Genomic DNA, 25,486 nt, shown 5'->3' with positions numbered 1-25,486 from the left:
GACCAAGGGCATTATTTCCTTCAGTGCGATCCCATATAAAATTTATCAATGAAACAATTTACGGTAGTCCTGAACATTAGGAAAAAAAATCTCGCACAAGAAAAGGAGAACACAATACTTGTCTTTCGAGGGAGAAACGTTCTTCACAAGAGGATCGGAGGAAGCATTATTGTAGGCCTGAAAACAAAACAAAGCAAGAAAAATAAACTCAAAATTAAATTTGGGGCTCTCCATTGATATAAACCAGCGGACGACTACACAAATCCATGGAACACACTAATGACCTATTCTTTTTTTGAAGGACTAATGGCCTATTCATTAAAATTACCTACCACCAAGGTCTTGTTCTTTTGAGCTGGATTTTACTGAACTAACTGAACTTAATATTACTGAACTGAAATAAGTAATAAATAATAAATACAAATACTAAATAATAAACAATAAATTAAAAAATAGATAATAAATATGAGTAATAAATAATTAATGAAATACTTACTCCATTCTTATTTACATGACACATTTGAGTTTTGGACACTATTCAACAAGCTCTTTTGACTTCCTTTTGTGATTTATACTAATAAAAAAACATAATCGTTGTGGGATTTTGTTAGATTCGTCTCAATATATATTTTTTAAATATAATTTTTTTATATTTTTTTCTTATCCATAATTGAATATATTAATGTTTCGAATCGTGCATTGACAAAGGTGACTAAATAATTGTATCATGTAAACAAGAACAGAGAAAATAATAAATAATAAATTGAATAATAAATACAAGTAATAAATAGTAATAGTAAATAATAAATACTAGTAATAAATTATAAAAAATAATGTAAATAATAAAAACAATATAAATAAATAATTAAAATGAACTGGATCGAACTGAACTGAAATTCATGAAATTCAAACAAAAGGAATAGGGTCTAAGAGCTTTTAGAAAATGACACGATCTAACTGCAATCCGATAATATAACTATTTACCCTGCATAAAAGAAGTTATATAAACTTTTACAAGATGGTCTTAGACAAAATGCCACCTTGGTGTCATATAAGTTAAGCATTGAACCAATTATTTAAGCAACGAAACCAATTAGTTAAGCGATGAAATCAATTAGTTAAACACTGAAACTAATTAGTTAACACTGACACTAATTAGTTAAGAGTAGAAGTTAAGCACGTACTTGAAATATTAATGAAGCACTGAAACTAATTTGTCAAGTAATGAAACTAATTAGTTAAATAAAACCAATTAGTTAAATAGAACTAATTAGTTAAACAATCAAAATGGTTTTTCCGATAAGGCGGTCTTACACAAAAATTGCCGAAAAAATTATAATTAATTAGTTAAACAATTTTTGAACTAATTAATTAAGCACTGAAACTAATTAGTTAAGTAATAAAATTAATTAGTTAAATAGAACCAATTAGTTAAACAATCAAAATGATTTTCCCGATAAGGCGATGTTACACAAAAATTACCGAAAAAATTATACCTCGAACTGACCATAACCTATAAACCTTTATCAATAACTTGAACCGATTATATCGAGTCCGTAACCGACGATAGATCCGAAAGAAAACATATACAGAGTAAAATTCAGCCGCTGTAGAAACTGGAGAGTATAAATAGCACAAGAAATTCAATTTTTAGATAAAATTAACTCACTGAATTGGGAGTACCAAAGTGCGAGAAAATGGAGGGAAAGCGTTCAACTCCAACACCCAGCGATTTGATTCAAAAAATCAGAGGTATATTCGAATTGTAACATCATAATCGAAACCCTAATTTAATCTCCACAATTTCAAATCGAAAATTCCTGCTAAATCTTCTCCCTCATTTTTTTTTCCGTTTTGAATTTTGTTTGCAGAGTTCAGTCGTTCGATTCTCGTAGATCTTTGCAATGGCCGATCTCCTGTGATTTTTATCAACAAATTCAGAACTTACTGCAAGAATTCAGCTGAAAACTGGTTGAACTTTTCCCCCCCTCTTCTTCTCTATTTTCCAATTTAGATTTCAATTTTGCGAAATTCGAAGTAGATGCTATTGATTTAATTTGATGTATGATAAGTACGTACATGTTTTGGAAGGCTGGGTTTTATGCTTTCATTCAGTTTGTTATAACGATCAAACATGAATACAAAATAGATGTCATTGTTGAGTTTATTGTTGGGTTTTCTGCGTGAATTAGTGTTTTCGTTTCGGAGATTTGTGTTTATACATAACTTGGAAGGTTGAGCTTATGTTTATTAATTATTACAGTACTTATTTAAGAAAGTTTGCATGCTGCAACTTGATTAAACATGCTTCTGAAATTGTTTCGGTTTAAATTTATTTTTCTCTTGAAATGTTTGATTTTTGATTTAAATTACGTGTGGAGTTGGAACCATGTCCTTGCTAGTTGGGATTAGATTTGTCTGAATTAATACTCGCGTTTCGGAGATTTATGTGTGTTAGCTAAATAAATAATTGGAACAACTTAGTTGGATAATACGTATGTACGAACTGAACACTTGTCGCGCCGTAGCCGAACCACTGCTCTAAAAGACGATTCCGCGCTACCTTCGATGCAGTAGATCACTTGCGGTTGCCCTCTAGTGTAACACAACACCAAGGTTTGTGTGCACTCACAAGCCTCGGTTGGAGACCAGAATATTTGCCCAAAAAAAACGAGAATAGTGTTTGAGAATTTGAGAGAGAATACTGAGAATTGTTTCTGTAAGTTGTGTGTTTATGGTAAACAGAAGGGCTGCAACAGCCATAAACGGCTAGTAGTGGAGTAGTGGGAGGTTACCACGTTTACTGGGTAATTAATGGGTAGTTAAAACGACATTTAGTGGGGTTAATGGGACAGTTACGGGATTAGTGGTTTGATTAATTCTTTATGCCCGTTAGAATTAATTGAACCCACTTTGACCGAAAAGAATAACCCGGCCCACAAAACCCACCCCACTCCCGCGAACCGCATTCGCCAAGTACCATGGCCCATTGCCCACAGCCCGGCGCACGCGTGTGTGTTGTGTGTCCACCCATGCCACTCACATGCTTTCTTAAACAAATATTTCCCTCAAGTCCTCAAATATAAACATTGAAAGTAGTTGGTGTTTTTCCCATGTGGGACTTTTCACATTCCCTTTTCCCCACTCATTTTCTTTTGTATTCTCACTAGGATTTCCAACAATCCCCCAGGTCCGAAGATGAGAATAAAAAGAAAAGATTTAAAGAATTGAATTTCTGTGCAAAACAAACAATTGAATAAGTGTCAATGTCTTGTGACTTGAATTAACACTTAGTGACATTCAAGCTAGGATTTCTTTCCTACCAAGTGACTTACGTTTTGAACTTAATAGGAGGTTAGAAACCCGTTACTCAAAGCACACAATTGAACATGTATAATATTCTGAATCTCCGCCAATGAAGTGACGCATTATACTGGTCATACGTCCATAACCTGGATGCTCGTAGGTGCTCTAGAGAATAGCCCATGCAATTCTCATAGGAAGCGGCCTCACTTCCACACCTAAGTAGTTGAATCCCATCAAGTGTGAGCTATATCACACCACCAAAAATATGGATATGGGTTCATTAAGAGCTGTATGCTCAAGCTCGTTCAATAATAGCAAGCACATCATAAACATCTAAGGGATGGACAAAAAACAAAAATTTGTGCTTCTGAATTATTACATAATGTTCCCCTTTGAACTCATAGTGAGTAGGAGTTCATTACCTTACAATTCATCCAATGGGCCTCAAACCCATCCCCTCCGACGTTTCCAAAACTAGTTTCTTACATAGGCCTTTCAATAACGGATCCGCGATGTTCTTTTCAGACTTTACATAGTCCAGTGATATCACTCCACTTGACAACAATTCTTTGACAGCCTTGTGCCTCAAACGAATGTGTCTTTTCTTCCCATTGTAGGCTTGGTTGTTTGCCACGACAATAGCAGATTGCGAATCACAATGAAGTGCAACTGAAGGAGCTGGCTTCCCCAACAGTGGAATATCTGCAAGCACGTTCCTCAACCATTCTGCCTCATGACCTGCCAATTCAAGAGCAATAAACTCAGATTCCATAGTAGACATAGCAGTACAAGATTGCTTACAAGATTTCGAAACAGCTCCACCCCCTAGGGTGAAGACATAACCACTAGTGGAGTTGACTTCATCATTTCCGGATACCCAGTTGGCATCACAAAATCCCTCCAACGCTCCTAGAGACTTGGAGTAGTGCAATCCCCAATCCATGGTACCCCTTAGGTACCTAAGCAACCGCTTTAAAGCACCCCAATGCTCATTGCTTGGGTTATGAGTGTACCTGCTCAATCTACTTACATAATAGGCAATGTCAGGTCTAGTATAGTTCATGAGAAATATAACACTACCAATAATTTTAGAATACTCAGATTGACAAACAAGATCACTTTTGTTTTTCTTTAAATGGATGCTGATATCATAGGGGGTCTTGATTGGATCGACATCGAATGAATCAAACTTTTTAAGAAGTTTTTCAACATAGTGAGCTTGACTGAGACAGATGCCATTTGGAGTTCTAATAATTTTTACTCCCAAAATCACATCTGCCTCACCCATGTCTTTCATTTCAAATTTTGAACTCAAAAATTCTTTTGTTTCATTCACTCGATCCAAATCAGTACCAAAAATTAACATATCATCCACATAAAGACAGATAACCACACAACCAAAAGAATCATGTTTATAATAAACGTAAGAGTCACCTTCATTTACATGATAATCATTACCAGTCATTGTCTTGTCAAACTTTTCATGCCACTGCTTAGGGGCTTGCTTAAGCCCATACAATGACTTGACTAGTTTACAAATTTTGTTTTCTTGACCTGGAACAACAAAACCTTCAGGTTGAACTATATAAATCTCTTCATCTAAATCACCATTCAAAAATGCAGTTTTCACATCCATTTGATGCACAACAAGATCATTAATGCATGCAAGAGCAATTAAGGTTCTAATGGTTGCGATTTTGGTTACAGGAGAATATGTATCAAAATAATCAATGCCATGTTTTTGAGTAAAACCCCTTACCACAATTCTGGCCTTATACTTGTCAATGGATCCACATGATTTCAACTTTTTCCTAAAGATCCACTTACAAGTAATGGGCTTGCAACCTCTAGGCAGATCAACCAATTCCTAAGTATTATTACTTAGGATTGATTGAAGCTCGCTATCAATAGCCTCTTTTTCCAGGAAACTGCATCAACTGACCTCATTGCCTCTTCATAGGTTATAGGGTCGTCTTCTAAAATAAAAACATACACAAAATCATTAGTAATTAAAAGAGGTTCAGTTAGAAAGGCAGTAACGAAATCATCACCATAACTTGTTTCCTTTCTTGCCCTTTTGTTTCTCCTTGGCTCTAAGTCAGACTTATTATTAATAGTGAAAGAGGGAGCAATGGGTAAAACATTAGAAGTGCTAGAAGATGGTACATCATTACTAATGCAAGAGATCTTTAAAGGAAAAGTGTTTTCAAAAAACTCAGCATCTCTTGCTTCAATACCACTTGCATAAGAGTTGTTAGCACCCTTAACTAGAAAACGATAAGCAGCACTTTGATAAGCATAACCAATAAAGATAGAATCAACCGTTTTGGGATCAATCTTGTCCCTTTTGAAACTAGGTATGGCAACCTATGCTAAGCACCCCCACACTTTCAAGTATTTCAGGCTTGGTGATCGACCTTTCCATAGCTCATATGGGGTCTTGTCTAGCTTCTTGTGAGGCACCCTGTTCAAAACATGACAAGCAGAAAGAATAACCCCCCCCACATATTATCAGGAAGCCCAGAACTAATAAGCATTGAATTCATCATATTTTTTAAAGTTCTATTTTTCCTTTCAGCAATCCCGTTTTGTTCGGGTGTGTAAGGAACCTAGTTTCGTGAACTATACCATTCTGTTCACAAAACGCCTTAAGAGTGTTAGGGCATACTCACCGCCTTATCACTCCTAAGTCTCTTGATTTTCCTATCTAGCTGATTTTCAACTTCAACCTTGTACTTGAGGAACATCTCCTCGGTCTCATCCTTTGACATGAGAAGATAAACCATAGTAAATCTAGAGCAGTCATCAACAAAAGTAATGTAATATCTTTTACCACCCCTGCTCTCATAGTTTTTAAAATCCCCCAAGTCACTATGAACAAGTTCTAGTACTTCTGTCTGACTATCTATTGATTTAAAGGGTTTCTTTGCAAATTTTGCTTCAATACATACTTCACATTTTGCAAAATCAGTTTTAGAAAATGTTGGAATCATGTTTAAGTGTTTAAGTCTTTTGATTGAAGCAATATTAACATGACCAAATCTAGCATGCCATAAATCAATGGACTCAGCAATATAAGCAGAAGAAGTACTAGCTTTCTTATTCATAACTTCAATGGAAACATCAAGAGTAAACAACCCCCCATTACAAAAGCCCTTTCCCACAAATTCTCCATTGTGGGTAATCCTATCAGAATCAAAGGACAGCTTTAAACCAGCTTTCATAAGTAAACTACCAGAAATTAAGTTCCTACGCATTTCCGGAACGTGCAAAACATTAGTTAAAGTGAGAGTTTTTCCAGAAGTGAGAGTGAGAACGATCTTCCCTTTGCCTTGGTCATTTGCAGAAGCAGAGTTACCCATGAATACATTTTCACCATCAATCTTATTATGGGAGGTGAACATTTCTATGTTGGTGCAAATGTGCCTGTTTGCACGATCCATTCAGCAACATCACCCGTCAGGTTAGCTTCTGAAACAACAACAACAAAATTGTTAGGATCAGCAACAGCTTCAACAAGGTGGGCTTGATTCTGACCTGGCTTCTTCTTGACCCTGCAATCCCTGGAATTGTGACCATCCTTTCCACATTCAAAACAATTTTCCTTAAATTTATACTTCTGTATTTGGCTTGAACTGACTGCCCTTCCCCTTAAACTTATCAGAATAGATATTGCCCTTAGATTCAACGAGATTAACTTTTGCAGAAAACACAGATTGACCCTTATCCTTAATACGATTCTCCTCAATTTTCAGGTGACCTACAAATTCCTCTAAGGCAAGGTCTTTCTTCTTATGCATTAGTTGGTTTCTAAAATCCTTCCATGAAGGTGGTAGTTTCTCAATTAAAACAATAGCAAGGGTTATATCACAAATACTCAAACCTTCGACAGCCATAGCAATGCAAATATTCTCATAAGCATGAATCTGATCAATAATTGGTTTATCATCCTCAACTTGAAAGACTAACCACTTACTAACACAATAACGTTTAGTACCAGCATCATCAGTTCCATACTTTTTATCTAAACCATCCCAAATATCCCTAGCATGATTATAACCCATATAAATATCAAGCAATGCATTCAACATGTAGTGCAACAACATTCCCTTACAGGTTCTATCATCCTTAGCAAACTTCAACCCAAAATCATGCAATTCATCATCATCATCATCAGGTTTCACAATATCAGAAATTACATACGCAACATCAATTTGTTCCAAATAAAATCTCATCCTAACGTTTATAGTTCTTTCCATCCAGAGGTTCCAATTTCGACATATCAGGAATGAGAAATTTCAAATGCATATTCATAGCTATAATAAACAAATTGTCTTTTAGATTGTTAGCTAAATAAATAATTGGAACAATTTAGCTGGATAATACGTATGTACGAACTGAACACTTGTCGCGCCGTGGCCAAACCACTGCTCTAAAAGACAATTCCGCGCTACCTCCGATGCAGTAGATCACTTGCGGTTGCCCTCCGGGGTTAACACGACACCAAGGTTTGTGTGCACTCACAAGCCTCTGTTGGAGACCAGAATATTTGCCCAAAAAAACGAGAACAGTGTTTGAGAATTTGAGAGAGAATACTAAGAATTGTTTCTGTAAGTTGTGTGTTTATGGTAAACAGAAGGAAGGAATTTATAGGAGGGCTGCAACAGCCATAAACGACTAGTAGTGGAGTAGTGGGAGGTTACCACGTTTACTGGGTAATTAATGGGTAGTTAAAACGACATTTAGTGGGGTTAATGGGACAGTTACGGATTAGTGGTTTGATTAATTCTTTGTGCCCGTTAGAATTAATTGAACCCACTTTGACCAAAAAGAATAACCCGACCCACAAAACCCACCCCACGCCCGCGAACTGCATTCGCCAAGTACCAAGGCCCATGGCCCATGGCCCGGCCCACGCGTGTGTGTTGTGTGTCCACCCATGCCACTCACATGCTTTCTTAAACAAATGTTTCCCTCAAGTCCCCAAATATAAACATTGAAAGTAGTTGGTGTTTTTCCCATGTGGGACTTTTCACATTTCCTTTTCCCCACTCATTTTCTTTTGTATTCTCACTAGGATTTCCAACAATGTGTTATGCATAATTTGGAAGGCCGGGCTTACTCTTTTATAAGAAACTTTGTCATCATGCTATGTAATTGGAAATAAATGTGTTTTTATGATCCCAAAGTTGTATCTAAAAGTACAGTACTTCATATTAACTTTGACCTTATAATTTTTTGATTCGATTATTGGAATAAAGGAGATTGATGTTTTTTACGTAGTTTGAATGAATATTATTATTCAGGAGAATTTCCTATTATGCTGTTGAATTATTTTTTGTTGGAAGTTCTGTTTAGCAAATAAATAGTTCATTCAGTGTGGTCTTACCTAATTAATAACAGAAGTATTTTTTCTGTTGTTGCTCTGTGTAAAGTTGAGATTATGAGAGTGACTAAAGCTCATTGTCTTGAAATGTGAACCAAACCATGTATTGAAAAAGCTTGATGAGTTCTGACATTGGTGTTTTGAACGCGATAAAAGCTAGAAATTCAACTAGTGTGATATGTTTAAAGAACCGTGAACATATGTAGGGCTCTCAGGGTCTCACTGCTCCATTAAATAATAAGCTAGTTTTCAATTCAGGGTATCTCAAAAATCAGTTGTCAATTATTTTCTCTTGGAGTCACTTTACTGTTTATTTCTCCAAACTAAAAGTTTTTCAAATGGTGGATTTGCATTTTCATGATACTTGCATGTTTATGTTTTTTCTACTGCTGTATGCAGTTTCTGCAGCTCCAATGTGCCGGTAGGAGCTAAGGTACTTACCCTGCGAAAGCAACCACATGCTCATAGGATAGGTAACCTCAATTCTAAGAACATATACAAGGCTTACTGCATGTAGTTGTTTTGTTACCATGGAATATTATCGGATTCTGCAACAGGTCTACACATTCCCATTCAACTATTTTTACCTTCTTTCCCAACAGATGTATTGCTTAGGGTGTTGCTAATAGTACAGCAGCTTTTACAAGAAAACAAACATGCTTCAAAACGAGACATATACTATACATACCCATCTGTATTTTCAGGTGCACACTTTTTGTTTTCAGATTCTAGAAGAAGTCTTTCATAGAGTTTTTTTATTATATTGTAGATTTTATGTATAAATTTTATCTATAGATGTTTCTGCCACCAGTTTGATATTGGACACTGCTCTGCTATTGTAGTGCAAACATTCATTTATTAGAGCTCCAGCTATCTTTGTCCCCTGAAATAATGTTGATCTGGTTTGTTAAATCGAGTAAAATATTATTAATGATTATCCTCAAGTTTCTCCACTTGTATTTGTTTCTTTTTTTACTTTCATCTCTTGGAAATCTAAGTTGTACTTCTTATCATTTCTGCAGATCAGTCTGTTGTAGACCGGGCCATAAATGATATATGCATAGTCCTAAAGTGTAGTCGCCACAATTTGAATGTTGTGAGTATATTTCTTTTCTACCTTTCAATATTTTTCCATTTTCAGACATGACTTAGTTAATCATGTTACTTAAATAGAGTAGCAACTGTAGACCAACTTAACACCATATGGCCAAATTATTTAAGTTGAAACTTGAAATTTCCATGATACTATTTTGTACCGAGGTTTCAGGCAGCTCATTTACAGTTATTTTGTTTCCTGTGAAATTCTCCGTGCATGTCTGCTCCTAGTAGTATTACTGACAACTCGATTAGTTGATTAATTATCTTCTGTACCGTGGTTTTACGTAGCCCATTCACAATTTCTTTTGGTATGTGTTTATTTTCTGTGAGAAGCAAGTTGTAAGTTCCAAAAATCTTCAGAATAACCCATGATTCTATTATGTTTTCTGTGTCTATCATTATATTCTCTCCCTTTGGGCACTTACTTTATCCCTTTACATTTTGCAGGTGTCTGTTGCAAAAGGGTATGTTTAATTAATACTGGTTAACTTCTTCATCCTCCATTCTCCTCTATTTCATAGGTGGGGTTATTCTAGGTTACAGCTGCATCAAACTTACTGAAGATGGAAGCAATCCCACTTTTCTGTTTGGCTATTTTATTATATTTTGGTTAATTTTTGGGATCATACCTAGTCCAATTTGGCTTACTAAAATAATGGGGAAGTTAAGATGATTAAGCCCATGCACTAACAAATCAGCCATACATACATCCTTAATTTCAACATCTGCGAGCATCATGACTTGTGTTTCTTTTTCAATTTTGAAATCATATGCTATTATCAATTTTTTATTTTTTGAAATCATATGCTATTATCAATTTTCAGTGAGACTTATACAGCTTCAATGTTTCTGATTCTCTTTATTTTTATTTTTATTATTTTATTATTTATTATTTTTTATGTATTTTTTAAAATTCTTTCAATTTTTTATTATTTTACATGCTATTTTGAAATGTACTTATTTTACTTATTCATTTATTTTAATATTTACTTATTTTTTATTATCTCTTACAATATTTCTTCTATAATATATATATACATATATATATATATATATATACATTTTTCTCTTTTCTTACTTTCATTAATTCCACTTTCTCGTCCTTGTTTTTTCTTTTTTTAATTCTTGCTCCTTTCTGGTTTGATTGGTGACAATGACGATCTCCTACAACGATTCATGTTAGCCGACCCCAAATCATTTTGGGACTAAGGTTTTGTTGTTGTTGTTGGTGTATGCTATTATCAATTTGTGAATTTTGATACCATGTTCTTTGAACTCTTTCTCAGGTTGGTGATGGGATGGGTACGATATTCTGAAGGCGGAAAGAAATTTGATTGCATATCTAGTCCTAACACTGTAAGCATCCATGCCTCCATGGTATACAATGTCATTTGGTGGAACAAAGATTCAGATTCATATCCATGTGTTTTGCTTCAGGCTCAACCTGTTCCTGTCCAAGTTGAAGATGTTCAAGATATCCATAAATGCAGTAGCTCAGCTATGAGTTGAATGACTAACATGATGATATGCATGTTTACATTACACGCTGGCCTGTTTACCTAACATTTTGCAAACTATATACAAGTGCTGAGAAATAAGATTTTTCTTGACTTTTGGATCAGATATCCTTAGTTTTGCTGAATATATCTTAGTTGTTGAGAAGGAGTCAGGTATTACCCTTTTGTGATGAACTCTGGAGTGCTCATCCTTCTGATAAAAAGTTAACCTTTCTTCCAAAACTTTGCAGTTTTCCAGCGACTGGCAAATGATAAATTTTGTAGCCTCAACCGGTGCATTGTCATTACGGTAATGGAGCATGCTCATTTTTGTGTCTTCTTAACTAGTTAAAGTTAGTATTAACTGTAACCTTTTGCAGGGAAGAGGATATCCAGATGTTCCTACAAGAAGGTATCTTTTAGCCTTTTGATAGTGTGCATATTCGAAAGAACGTGTCAATTCCTTATTCGATTTCTATGATTACCATTTCAGTTGACGATGTCACTCATCTATTTTTCATGATATGCATGAATTTTATCCATCCTTCAGATTCTTGCGCCTCCTTGCTGAGAAGTTGCACATTCCCGTATATTGCTTGGTGGATTCTGATCCATATGGGTTTGACATCCTGGCCACTTATCGATTTGGTTCTCTGGTTAGTGACATCTATAGCTGTTTTCAGATGCTTTCTTGTGATCCATGTGACAATAAGGCCTGGTGATGTGTGCAGAATATTACGCCGTGAAACTTCTTAATGAACATAATTACCAATTCTAATTGCCCCTCTGTAGTCAGCTAGTCCGGAACTCTGGATGTGTTCATTATTGTTTAAATTGTAAATATTTTTATCTGATTTTCCAAGGAAATGGCATACGATGTGGAATTTCTGTGCGTACCAAATATCTGCTGGCTTGGTGCTTTTACGTCAGATTATGAGAAATTTGCACTTCCTTCACAGTGTCTGCTTCCCTTGACAACTGAAGGTAAAAGGAAATGATATGTGGTTTTCTCAATTAAGAAATAAGATTGTTCTCTTTTATTACTTTCCTAAATTATATGCTGAATTGCTCGTCTCTTCTGCTTTCTGTATCCTACAGATAAGAATAAAATTGAAGCACTATTACAAAGGTGTTACCTACAGCATGAGGAACCACATTGGAGGTCTTTCACCACCCTTATTTTTAGTAGTTTTTCTTTGTCATTAGAGTGTCTCAGTGTTTGTGGATCTTTTTTCTCTTTCCATTTAAGGTTAGAACTACAGAGGATGCAGGAAAAAGGTGTGAAGTTTGAGATTGAAGCATTGTCTGTCAACTCACTTTCCTTCTTGACAAAGGAGTATTTGCCTTCGAAAATCCAATGTAAGAGAAAATGTTAGTTTTCAATTTGTTAGATAATTTATTAGCATTTGCAGACGCTTAGGAATTACTTTTAGGTGGATGGCTATCTTAATTCTTTGGAGAAGCACCTCCACCATATAAAGGGGTATAAAATGCATATTTGTATGTGTTCTAGTCTTCTAGATGGTGTATTTTACTGTCGAGCGGTGAGAATGTTTGTTGCTGTCTTCTAGTGATTTGGGCATTAATTGAGTTAAGCATATAAGTGCACTGCACATTGCACATATCAGAATGCAAATTAATTATTGGCGTCTATGTCATGCAGTATTAGATTTTTTTTTTGTTACTTTGTTATCGACAGATAGATGTTTTATTAAGTTAAGTGATCAAAGTGCTCATTGAAGACCTGTTTTTGGATTTTATGTACGAGTGTTGTTTGGATGAAGACAGATAGATGTTTTATTAAGTTAAGTGATCAAAGTGCTCATTGAAGACCTGTTTTTTGGATTTTATTTAGGAGTGTTGTTTAGGTGAAAGGACTCAATGCACAAGTGAATCTTTTGCCTAATGTTTTTTTCAGTTTCATGTCTTGCAAGGCTGCAATACTTGGAATGCTTCTATGTCTAGAATCATCAAGGCTTATAAGTTATAAACCAACATTTTAAAATGTGAATCGTCCATTTTAATTGCTGTAAAAATGGATATAGTCTCACTGTTTTTGTACAATCATATATCTTCTGAAGAAATGGCCTACCTCATGTATACTTATGGAACTTCTGGCAACCTGCAGCAACAAAAGGGTCTCATATGTTTATAGATACACTGAAAGTGGCCTGAGTGCACAACTCTGTATTACTAAAAACCTCATTTGTTTTGTCTTTCACTGAGAAGAACTTATGTACCATTGTACATCCAAAAATGGATTTGGTTTAACCATTGTTGTTCACTGATGTATTTGTGGATCATTTTTGTTAGTTTGCGGGAGTCAGATTTTAATTCATCATGATTTAGTTATGCTCACTAGTAGTCTCATCCACTATCAATTCTATGGATTAAACTATGACATTCGTGTGGTTAGGATTTGTTGATTCATAGATCCCACATAATAATGGGGCTTAAACCTAACTAGTGATAGAGACAGACTAAGTCACTATGCTGATGGACCTCACTGGTTGATATGTTTTATAAAAGTTTTCTCTGTTGTCTATTAAATTGCTTTCAGGAACAGTGTTATTCAGGTCTTACTTTCAGCTTGGAGAAATCTTTTATAGTTGAACGTGTTTATTATGGAGGCTTGGTGGTGAATTAATTCTGTTTAGTACTATATCATTATTTTAACTTATTTACTGTTCACGAATGTACTTAACAGTAATCTTCAATTAATTTTTTACCTTAATTCTCCTGCCTCTCCCCTTATCTTTCTAACAGGTATGTCCCAACTGGTCCGTTAGATGAACTGGTGACACACTGTTTTTCCTTGTCTCAATTTCTGTTGCGAACAGGTACAGGTGGTCATACCATTTTTCTCCAGATAAGCACTAAATTTGAAGGGTTATCTCATTGCCTTATTGATTATTGAACTCCAGGGATTAGACACCGGTCTAAATCAAATTTAGATCGACTTCACCGTGATCTAGGGGACCAAATTTCGTAGAACTTGGATTATATTGAAAAGCTGCAGAAGAATGGGAAAGCGACAGCATTTGAAGATTTAGCCAAACAAGTATGCAGATGTGATGGATTCTTTAGCCACCTGTGATATACAATGTGAGTAAATGAAGGATATATCTCTTTCACCATCTCTTCAATTAATGCTTCATGTGGTGCACAATCTATTTTCTTTCCTCCAAAAACCAAACTTCCTAGGCAAATTTGTCGATCTGCTAGTGTTTCTTCTCGCATAATTTTACTATTGTTTCACGTTATATTGTCTGAATTCTGAAATACACATGCTATAGGTGGCAATAGATAGATTAATACATTTACCTTATTTGTCTAGTATTGATAGTAATGTGAAAGCATGCTTAAGAGACCACTATAGAGTCTATACGTCTTAGTCCCCCCCCCCCCCTCCACTTGTTGTTGGTCATTCTAATTTCTTAGGTCTATATACATTTGGATGACATCTTTTCTTGTCTCTTATTGTAAAATGGATGACGTGTTCGGGTATGTGGAGCAATGTACCATATATAATTTCTTTTTTCTTCTCATTATATTTGTGAGGGTCGGCAGTAACTGTTTGTGGCGTCTTGTTGGAAGTTGTGGAAGAGCCATAATTCGTTTTGCCCTAATCATTGAGTTCTTTGGACCTGAGCCTAATATAAATAGCAATCAGGCAGCTGTGAATAGGCCAGAGCGTGGGAACAAAAATGTGGAGATTCATAAAGATTTCAGCTTCTAAGGTGGCCCAGGATTTAGTGTGGGTACTTATTGCCAGGGGATTTAGTGAATCCTCGCCAGTACTTTCATCTTAATAGCGGAGAGGCTAAGACTGATTGTTAGGGATAAAGTTGCATATATATGTAACTTTATTCTATAGTTTTATACCCTTCCAATAGTGGGATATGTAGTTGTAATAATCAATTTACTCAATAACAGTTTGATCTAAGTGATTATGAAAGGTTGTTTTATGAAGAAAGGTTCTAATGAATCCTAGTGATTTGTGAATAGTTTAAATCACCCCTAAATATTTTGAAGAGGCCCTTCATTTTTCACAACTCTACAAACACATTCTTATTGTTTTAGACAATGGGGGAGCCAGGATTATTGAATTTGGGAGTCGACATGTTAGCAAAACAGTTATTTAGTCCGTATTAATTTACTTTTTCTAATAAATATAAGGAATAAACGGTTTTTTTTTTACAAAATTGGGTGGTTGGTGGCCCACCCTTGACATCCCCTGTCTCCGCCACTGTTTTTAGAAAAACCATGCCAAGCGCCACGGAGACCCAACCCACAAGTATCACAATTCACATTTTCTGGAGTTCAGGGTATAGCACCAAGGAACTTTTACTGTTGTCTAAGACTTAAAGTTCTTAGAACTCGAGTTCAATGACACAACTTCTCTAGAATTATCCATTTTTAAGATTAAAAACATTGTCAAAATAGTGTTTTCCATTGGAACCACGTGTTGCTCACATGATGTCCTTGATTGTCCTATGAATATCTCAAACTCATTTAAATGTGGGACAGTTTTTAACAATAATTTTTTCCCTTGTCTCCCAATCATGGTGGTCAATGCCAAAAACCATTCCAAAAAAACCATCTTCTAGACTTCTACCCCATATCAAACCATTTAGGAGATTATTCCCCAGTAGTCAGTACAAACGGCGGCTGTACCCTATCCCCGGCAATAGGGAGGAATCTATTGCAATACAGTAAACAGTTTGATGAACTTATTTTATTTTATTTTATGGTTATTTTTCTAAGAAGAAAAGGTGCCATTTTTATGGTAATGGTCCGGAGAGCTTGGAACATGTTGATTTTTTTCCTTCAATTCTTTTGATGATGTGAAAAAGAATTTGGATTATGCTTTTACTGCTCCTACATTAATTTATTTTATTTCTTTCATGTACTCGGTCATAAACTCATAACCTTTTCATGAGGCTAACACGTCAATTGACTAACACTAAAAGGTTTATTTTCCCGCTGTTTTCTAATCCTCTTAGATTTAATCTTTATTTTGTTTATTTCATATCCATTAAGGTCTTTATATTTGGTACTCCGTATAACAGATGAGTAAGCTTTTAGTAGAAAAATTCAAACTTTTTTACGGAGTAATAATATGTAATTCATTCATTCAAAAGCCATTAAAAACTAATTCTGAAAATTAAGTTTGAGCCATTTCACTGAAACAAGAAATGAGCCGAGTAAAACAAGCTAGTGGAATTATTAAATCTTATGAATCATCATGTACAGTTTGACTAATTTGACACCATGATTGAACTTGGTTGTATTATGAGTATATAGTATTTAAGATGATTTCGACGTGGTTTAATCTCTCATTCTGCCGACTGTCTTCGTGTTTAAAGACTAACTAAGCCATGTCACTCCCCGTATCGTGGCTTGTTTTACTTCAGATTTCCAATCGTACAATGATTTAAATGTATATTATAATCATAATAATAGACTTTTATACAAGTCAAATGAATTCATTATAATATTAAAACTAATGACGTATACGGGGTAGAATTTATGTTAGCTGCAGCCATTTTTTTTAATTTTTCCAACCATGACTTGAGCATGTGGATTAATTGATTCTGTCTGGTAATTTAAGTTGTTGATATCTTTTCATCACAGATCCTTGATTGTTTTCACAGCTGGTTGACAATTATCAATATCTAAGCATATTTTAATGGTTGCATGTTTGTGCAAAATATGAGTGGTTTGTGATTGCAAATTATAATTGAGTTCGTGTTTGACTGAAATTAGCAATCATTTGTCCTTATTATGATTATGAACTTATGATAGGATTTTACGATAGATATTGTTGAACATTATATTAACGTAAACCGCTATTGCTCCCAAATAGAGGGTACAATTCCAAGCGTGTATCATTCACACAAATTTAAATAGAATTATCACTTTATTATGTGAACATAAAGCCTTTTTTATGTTGGTTATTTTTATAGGGTGGTTAGAATCTTGTACACATACGAGACATATTTGGATTAAGAATTTGTCAACATGATTGGTGATATTCATGAGACGACTGGAGAATAGAGATCCTGGGTTGAAATGAATAGAAACTAGAGCAGTTATATATATTGAGTAAGAGGATGTCAAAAACATTTTTCGGCTATTTGATACAAATGTTATTGGATTCCAGGAAAAGGGAAAGAAGTTAAATTATGGCTGCATCTGGAAAAAAGTTAAAGGGGGAAAAAATATTTGGATCAAGCCCTAATGCTTCATAGTTCGGGAAATGAAAGAAACTTTTTATGATGTGTCAAATAGAGGGATGGTGATTACACTCGAGCCTAACCAGTCTTAACCCCCTGATGGTTGGAAAGCCTAGGGTTAGGGACACTGGGACAGAGACCATATTTGTTTTGCTTTTCTAAACTGTTGTCACATTAAGTGAGTTTTCAGCACATAAATCTAAATGCACCTAATAAACTATCCCCACACCTCATGTTGATGATTTATTTTGGAGGTCTAAAGAGTGTGATTTTAATTTGGAAAAGGGCCAAAAAAATATAGTTGGGCTATCACTTTAAAATCAGCTGAGTTGCTGATGTATTATTTGATGCACCCTTCTTTATTATCCTCAGAAAACACCACTACAATCCTGTTATATGCATGGGATCAGTTTTCATCCTCAACAACCTTCGATTACATTTTATCAGAAGATTTTTTCATATTATAACATTAATCATGCAACTGGAAAAGATACCTCTACTGGATGTCCAGACCCAGTGAAGACTATTGATGTTTACTTTTCCAGTTTGCTTAAGGGACACTAACACGTGAGCAAAAGTGTTGAGCCTTGTATAATTTATGTGCAAATTGAATTGTTGCACAATGCTCATAATTACTATTAACTTATAACCTTGAGGAGTTTCTCTTCTTTGCCAATTTGATTTCTCTAACCTCTCTTTGGGTTATTGTTCAACAGTCAACACTTCTCCACGGATAGCCCACACCAGTTTCCACTCTTCTTTTATACTTCGTATTTAACATGGTCATTACTCATTAGTGGTGAACAGGTAGAAATGGAGATTGTTGAGATTTTCCCTAGCATCTGTGGGAATTTTTTTGGTCTCACATAGGAATAAATTATATGAAAATGACGAGTATATGGGCCTAGTCGGCTATTCTTGCTTATCTTTGCTTGGTGCGGGCTTAATGTCAGTCCAATAGGCAATAGAGATGTCAGCAACTTTAAGGTTTAAGCTTAGAGAGGCATATTTCCACCATTGTTTGTTAGGAGTTGAAACTTAATGGAAAATAGGGCTTCTTCAGTTGCATGAGGATATTCAGTCTATTCAATTTACGGTGTTCATCAAAAGTCTCTACCAATATAACTCGATCATTTTCTTTTGCTTGTGTTTGTGTTCAACTTTTTTTTAAAATAAATTTTTTGAATATGCCGATTTCTTTTATGGAGTTAGACAGTTAGTATTTGTAGTTTTTGGGCTTCCTTTCTCGTGTTCCGTAGAAACTTGAATGTCTCTAGAAGACAAGAGAACTGAAAAGGGAAGATGTGTATGATAATATTGTACCAAACGAACTAAGATTTATGTACACCATAATTTTGGTAAAATGCTAACATCTCTTATCTACAAGAAAAGCGTGATTGAGAATGAAATAAGTGTTTATATCTAATTGTCTATAAACTATGAAGGATAATGGAAGAGAGAAAGGTTATTATGTTACAAGGAAGTCATCTATTCATCTCACTAATCTGTTTAAACCACTATAAGTTGTTGTTGGGCTTCTATTCTGAGCTCTTCCTTCATCTTTCTAATGAAGTCATCAAATTTTCTGTTTAATTCCTCTGTACTCATCTCGGCAATTGCTTCTTCTTCTTCTTGTTCTGCTTCATCTTCTTCTTTTTCATAATTGTCCTCCTTTTCTTGTTCCTCAAAAGACCAACTGTATGAACTTTCTTTCATGTACTCATTATTATCGTACCTGTAAGGATTTTCTTTCATGTACTCATTGTTATCACAATCACTGATCACATCTTCTTCATTGTCGTCTTCCGTTCCATCTGTGATCTGGTACACAACATGTTTTTCCTCTTCATCTTCCTCTGAAATGACATCATTTCCTTCTGATCCGTTTTCATTCTCATCTTCATTGGTGGCAACATCCTCCATCAAGAGTGATTTCTCTGTCGACGATTGCATACTCTGCCTGTATGCCTTGTAATATAAGTCATTATTAGGACTTGTCTCGGACAGGGGTGGTGGACAAGTATCAACTGTGTGACATGAGTACTTTGCGATGAAAACTAGGATTCCGTTGCATAGCAGGAATATGTAGTTCTTGTCAGTCGCAAGGGATAATAGCTGGGATGAAAATGTAGATAAGTGGGAGATGAGAGAATAGAATAAGGGGGTACAAGATGGGTGCATAAATAAGATTGAAAAAACAGAGAAGGAAATAGAAAATTGGATGAGCTTCTTAAGAAACTGGTAAAATGGGGAAGATTGGTGCATGTTTTGAAGCTTTTCTTTTTGTGGATGCACTGCTTTTGTCTCTGTTTCTGGTGTCATGTGATTTAAGAGGGAAAACTTTCTGGAAGTTATCTGAACTTCAAAGATTGATTTTAGAACATGAAGGTTTAGTAGCTTCCCTTATATAGGGGATCAAAACACCTGGGATGCATGTGAATGGACATAATTGCCCTTGGTATTATTATATATTGATATATGTGGAGGCTTCGGAAGGCCCCTCAAATTAAGTACCTCTTTCTTGGATCTATGTGATGTAAGATTTGTTTGTTTTAAGATGTGGGGCATTTTGTACTCCTATTTACATAAAGTATGGTCTACAGTTTATGTGTCATTAAGCCTTCCGGTAAAAGTTGCCTTCATGCATACTGCTTACTGCCCTCAAGTTGGAGTTGCTTTCCGGGTACATGATTGAAGTTAGGCATTTATTTTGGACCAAGAATTGTGAGACAGAGAGATCCTCCGAGGAGAAACTAATCTAGCAGTTGAGGTCCGTAGTTCGGGCTCAAATATGTTTTTGTTATATGTAGCTCTAAGAGCTATGCGTAAGCATTAAATACTAACTTTGGAAACCATAATAAATCTTACGTTGATTGGTATCATTAATACGTAATATTTCTACTCTTACCATCTTTTATTCTAAGAAATAGATTTGGCATTTCCCATTTAAAATAAATTATACTCTCTTTCTCTCTAATTTTCCTCCTCTTCATGTCACCTTACTAGGCTTTGCCAACATTCTGAAGGTGGGGGATATTTAGCTGCCTTTCAGGAAAAGGGACGCGTAGATGCAATTCTTTGATGGATTAATCTCCCTTTTTTCTTACTTTACTTGAAATTTAGGAGCTAAAATCCAAGTTCACATTTTAAGCACTAATTCATGTAGAAGTTTGTCATCCATATAGTGAAAGATGACAATCCTTCTTCTCCAACAACACGACTTCAATTATCAATAGTATACATTACATTAATTGCATATAATATTACCTGTTTTTTTTCTCCTTTCTTTCTTTGGAATACAATAAAACCTACCAGGCTACCAATGCTTATTCTGGTCCAAAATACATGTTCCTGTTGCTTATACCATCCTGTTTTGTGTATTTAGTCACTTTACGAATTGTAGATCAAGAGCTCAGTCCCTTTGATTATGTGATGAGTGGCAATGGACCCAACTAGATTCTAGAGTGAGGTGTCGTTCTGGAGGAGACGAGGAGGGAAGTAACCTACTTGGTGTAAACCTAAAAGGATGAGTTAGGGACCCAAGAGTATAGTTTTTGCTCGGAAACAATAATAACATGAAGTACTTTTTTAGGATGTTCGGGAAAAAAAGGTGTCATTTTTGCGTACCTCTATTTCGATAAAGTTATGAGGAGATGGTAGTAATGTCCTCAACTTTCTTCGTATCCTCTTGTAAAACCGTACACTTTCTGAAATATCCTCTTGTAAAACCGTACAAAGTATCATATTACATTCTTAATTGGAAAATCAAGGGAAACAGTGGAGGATGGGAACATTGCAAGTAGATAGCTTATAAATCTTATGTAGTATGGGTACTTTGTAATCAAAACCTCATAAGAAAGGACGTTTGGCCATGTCCGATGATGTCCAAACATCAAAATTTCCTGCTGAAATGCAAAAGTCCTTGATAGAAGTAACAGTTATGTTAGCTTGTATAGCTCTACTATAGCAAGTCCATTTATCAGGTAAAGATTGATTTATTCTGGCTTCTAGCTAGATTTTTATGATGCCTTAATATCTTGTTTTCATGAAGTTCTAACTTGAAGTATTTACTTTCAAAAAGAAAAGAAAAAATCTTGAATGGCAGCCACACTAATTTTAATTGTACAACACAATATAAAATTGACAACACCTAACCAAACCTCCTCTTGTTTGGCTATCATGCGTGTATATGTATTCTTGTGCATACTTATGTAAGTATTGACTCACAGTCATAGGGCTCCACATCAGTTCTCAGAAATCAATAATTTATTTCTAAATAAAAGGGTGTAAGAATTTCTTCCATTATTTTAATGGTGATTAGCAATCTAGCTACTTTTATTTTAGTATCAATCTTCATACGAAGTATATTATTAGTAGAATTTGATTAGTAAAAATCCTCCTGCATTCTTATCCACCAAATTTTCATTTTGTAGGCCTCTTGCACGTGATATGTTTCATGTGTATAGTGATACTTTCTGCTATGTCCATTTTGTCCATCTTCATACTTGGCAGTATTTTGAACCGTTTGCTTCTTTCTGAAAAGTTGTAGAATATATGATCTATGACATATTGACATCTTATATACTTGCAAAAACTTGTCTAGTAGGTTTGATCTGGTGAATTTTAGGATTCCTTACTTCCTTGATATAGCTTAGCACTATCCTGTTACTTAATTCGCGATACACCCATGGTTCGGATCATTGGTCATAGTATATTAGCGAATTATTCTATCAGCAGTAGTGGTATTGCTGTAATAATTTCCTTGCGAAAATTGTTATACCAAATTACATAGAAAATTACCTACCATTGACTTTGCACACTAAATTATGGGGTCGAGTGTTGAAAATTTAGTAATAGTGAGTATGGTACATTCTGCTAGGACCAAAGCAATTGGTAGCCATGCTTTCAGGAAAAAAGAAGCGATTAATAGCCAGACCAAAGTAAGGAACCGGTCATTTTGTAGAGCTTATTTGGAATTGTGGAGAATATACTGCTTTAGTTTTCATTTTTCAAAAGCCAGCAACTGCGCTAGTGGGTATTTTATTTTTGGAGTATCGTGAGGTTGAGAAAGTAAAATAGTCAATAGTGGAGTATCAAATGCTTTTGGATTTCTGGTTCTTGGATTTTGGCTGAATCTTTAATTTGAGCCCACATAAATTATATTTTAACCTTTTCCCCTCTACCCAAATCCATTTACTCCCACTTAAAAGGAATAATGCTGGGATTTCCCCCTACTATCATTACTTTCTGTTTATGTTACTAAAAGTTTTACCTGTTACTCCTATCATTTCTATTTTCTTGTTCTCGTACCTGTACCTTGAACTCACGAGTATGTTTTTTAGGTTGAACACTTGAACTCATTCATACCCCGGGAGTGGTTCATTTGATCAATCTCAAGTGTTTTAATCGAGAAAAAAGTAAATGTCTTTAGATATTATCTACAATAGTAAAACAATGTTATTTGAGATTGTGATTTTTGTCTAATTGTGGAAGTAGATTATCATTGCTTGGGGAGAAGCGGGGTTCGCATGTTTATTGAATATCTTTTTTATGCCCTATGCTAGACAGCTCTAGAAACTGTTTGGAAGTTTGAAAATTTGTCATTTGTGTATAATACCTCGAAAGTCCAAATTGTCAAGATTCTGCATGAGTTACACTTATTAAGTTCATCTGTTCACGGTCATTTTTCTTCTTTTAATCTTATTCTTCTGTTGAAAAAATCATGATGAATGGGGTTCTTCTCATTGTTGTTTGATTGAGAAATGAAAATGATGCAAAATCCTATATTAACTGCAAATAGCACATAGCTCACACCTTTAGGAAAACTGGTAATACTTTAACAAGAAACTCCTCAATCTATTAGCTAAGAATACTCTTATAGTCTTACTTGAAAATCACCCCCCTCTCTCTCTCTCTCTCTCAAACTTCATACTAAGTTGTCAGAAACTGTGGACAACCAGGACTTACAGAACTTGCACGATATGCTAGTCGCACCACCTATCATCTATTGTATTATTCCCTATATAAGATAATCACTTTCTGTCTAGAAGTAATTTGTGACAACTAAATTTAGACGGAGGTAGTAGTAGTATATATTTTTCAAACATAAACAAGTCTTGTAATGTCCCATACTGTCTAGGAAACTCCAATGCTTAAAGGCCTTTTAGAAACAGGTTGTGCTGGAAATCTGAGTGATTCAGAGTTGGTCAGGCCATAGGAATGCTCCCATAGCAAACTTCCTCTTTGTGTCAACTAGGGTTCCCTTGACATGATGATCAAGACCATACTGATTCAGCAGCATATCCACCTTCCATTCCTCCATTTTCTCATAGTCCGCCTTCTTGTATCGCGGATAATGGAGAGGCATCTGGAATGTGCTTACATCATTCTCTTTGGCTTGTAAATTCACTTTCTGGACAGTTTGGCTTTCTTGTTTCTGATCAGGTGTGTGTACGAGTGAGTGAGTGAAGGCAGTATTGAAGTGCCACTTCAAGGCCGCCATATTTTGAGGAAGGAGGGAAGTTTTAAGGGATTTGAGATATGAGAAAAGAGTGTATTAAACCAAGGAAGGTGAAGAAAGTATCCCATTTATAATGGTCTTAGATACATTACTTATACGCATCAAAAACTATGAATGCTGATTTATTAATTTTTTTATATTTCTGAATGAAAATGAGTGAAAACAGCTTCCTATTTTTATTGCTGAACTTGAGTTGTACGAAATATCAGTTGTAAGGAAATTAAGGATGCCAGCAAGTGAGTGCATTGGATTATTAGAAACTGCTTCTTGTAGTTCTTGCTCACACTTGTGAATTATAATCATAATTTTGATTAAATTATAATTGGATTGACTTAATCAATTGATTTTTCAAGTCCTTCCAAATACTCATTGATGGCCTTTCTTCTTACTTTTTGTGTGTATGTGCAGGGTAAGATTGGATTGCTGGCGTTTGTTCGCGTCAGATTTACAACTCTTGCATATATGACTTGAAATTTCCTACGCTTAGTAAGCAGAAGATTGTATAAACTGCTTGAACCTTTCTGGAACCTGAATATGTTATCGTCTGAAACTAACTGTCAAAGTAATAATACGTGTAATTTGTAAAAGTAATGTGAGTTTGATGAAACTAGCAATGTGCCTACAAAATCCGAAGTGAATGACATAAATTTCAGGAAAAAAACATTACACTAAGGCTTGGGCTAGTCATTAGTGAATGGCATTGTAAGTGGTAACTGAACCAGCCATATTGCGCGTACAATTGTGAGTGTTGCGTACACTTAATTTCTCCTACCTTGTCTTTTGGTAGAAAAATAATTACAGAATTTTGTATGAATATGCTACTCCCTCTGTCCCATATTCAGAATCTCGTTTGACTAAAAATATAAGAAAAGTGGAATACCGTACATATGTAATTGGAATAACTACATTGATGAATGATTTGTGAATGAGAAAGTGGAATATAATACATGGAAAATGGACTATAGTACTTTTTTGGTGTTACCACCCGGTTCACCCTTAGCTAATTCGGATTCGGGACGAGTTCTGGTAATCCCCTTCCAATTGTTGTTGCGGAGATCTAACACGCGATCTGCTGTACCAAGTTCAGTCTCAATCACCACTGAACCAACATGCAATTGGTAGGGACTATAGTACATGGAGAAGTGGAATATAGTATATGAGGGAAGTTTTGTTGTGTTTTCAATGTATTTTAAATTAATATAGTTTATGGAAAAGTGGAGAACTTAATGGCTAAAAATAGAAACAGAACTATTCCGTATCATTTTAGAACACCCAATTTAAAAAATATTACTATAAATATGGGAGGGGTGGAATAATAGTGGTATACAAACAAACAAAAGGGAAATCTGTTACCATTATAAGAGAATGTTGTTGCAATCAAGAGTTTTGTAGCAAATAGTTACTCAAAAGGTCTTGTGTGCACAAGGTGTACAATAAATTT

General features: G+C 35.1%; 3 protein-coding genes across 10 annotated transcripts; 1 reads left to right on the top strand and 2 right to left on the bottom strand.

The window, feature by feature from the left end:
- Positions 1-1,575: 1,575 nt before the first annotated feature.
- On the top strand, positions 1,576-24,859 carry LOC110782729 (meiotic recombination protein SPO11-1). 8 transcript variants are annotated; one of them, XM_056843391.1, is made up of 18 exons: positions 1,580-1,752; positions 1,872-1,971; positions 9,092-9,165; positions 9,295-9,396; positions 9,715-9,788; positions 10,238-10,254; positions 11,077-11,146; positions 11,228-11,270; positions 11,419-11,460; positions 11,538-11,596; positions 11,667-11,698; positions 11,837-11,942; positions 12,150-12,270; positions 12,385-12,448; positions 12,536-12,645; positions 14,053-14,126; positions 14,211-14,391; positions 24,454-24,859. In XM_056843391.1, the coding sequence occupies exons 1-16, from the start codon at positions 1,698-1,700 to the stop codon at positions 14,073-14,075; spliced, it is 1,092 nt and encodes a 363-aa protein (XP_056699369.1). In that variant the 5' UTR covers positions 1,580-1,697; the 3' UTR covers positions 14,076-14,126; positions 14,211-14,391; positions 24,454-24,859. The 8 variants fall into 8 exon arrangements, with proteins under 8 accessions (XP_056699371.1, XP_056699364.1, XP_056699368.1 ...); XM_056843393.1 differs by lacking the exon at positions 14,053-14,126 and having other exon boundaries at positions 1,576-1,752; positions 12,541-12,645; positions 14,127-14,391; XM_056843386.1 differs by lacking the exon at positions 14,053-14,126 and having other exon boundaries at positions 1,576-1,752; positions 14,127-14,391.
- LOC110782728 (uncharacterized) lies at positions 18,812-19,880 on the bottom strand. Its single transcript, XM_021986955.2, has one exon. The coding sequence runs from the start codon at positions 19,845-19,847 to the stop codon at positions 19,035-19,037; it is 813 nt and encodes a 270-aa protein (XP_021842647.1). The 5' UTR covers positions 19,848-19,880; the 3' UTR covers positions 18,812-19,034.
- Positions 23,548-24,071, bottom strand: LOC110782576 (uncharacterized). The gene has a single exon (XM_021986741.2). The coding sequence runs from the start codon at positions 24,025-24,027 to the stop codon at positions 23,722-23,724; it is 306 nt and encodes a 101-aa protein (XP_021842433.2). The 5' UTR covers positions 24,028-24,071; the 3' UTR covers positions 23,548-23,721.
- Positions 24,860-25,486: the final 627 nt, after the last annotated feature.

Source organism: Spinacia oleracea, chromosome 4, assembly GCF_020520425.1.
Source record: "Spinacia oleracea cultivar Varoflay chromosome 4, BTI_SOV_V1, whole genome shotgun sequence".
NCBI classification, from domain to species: domain Eukaryota; kingdom Viridiplantae; phylum Streptophyta; class Magnoliopsida; order Caryophyllales; family Amaranthaceae; genus Spinacia; species Spinacia oleracea.
Note: the sequence above shows the minus strand (reverse complement) of the source record. Positions and strands in the feature narration are given on the sequence as shown.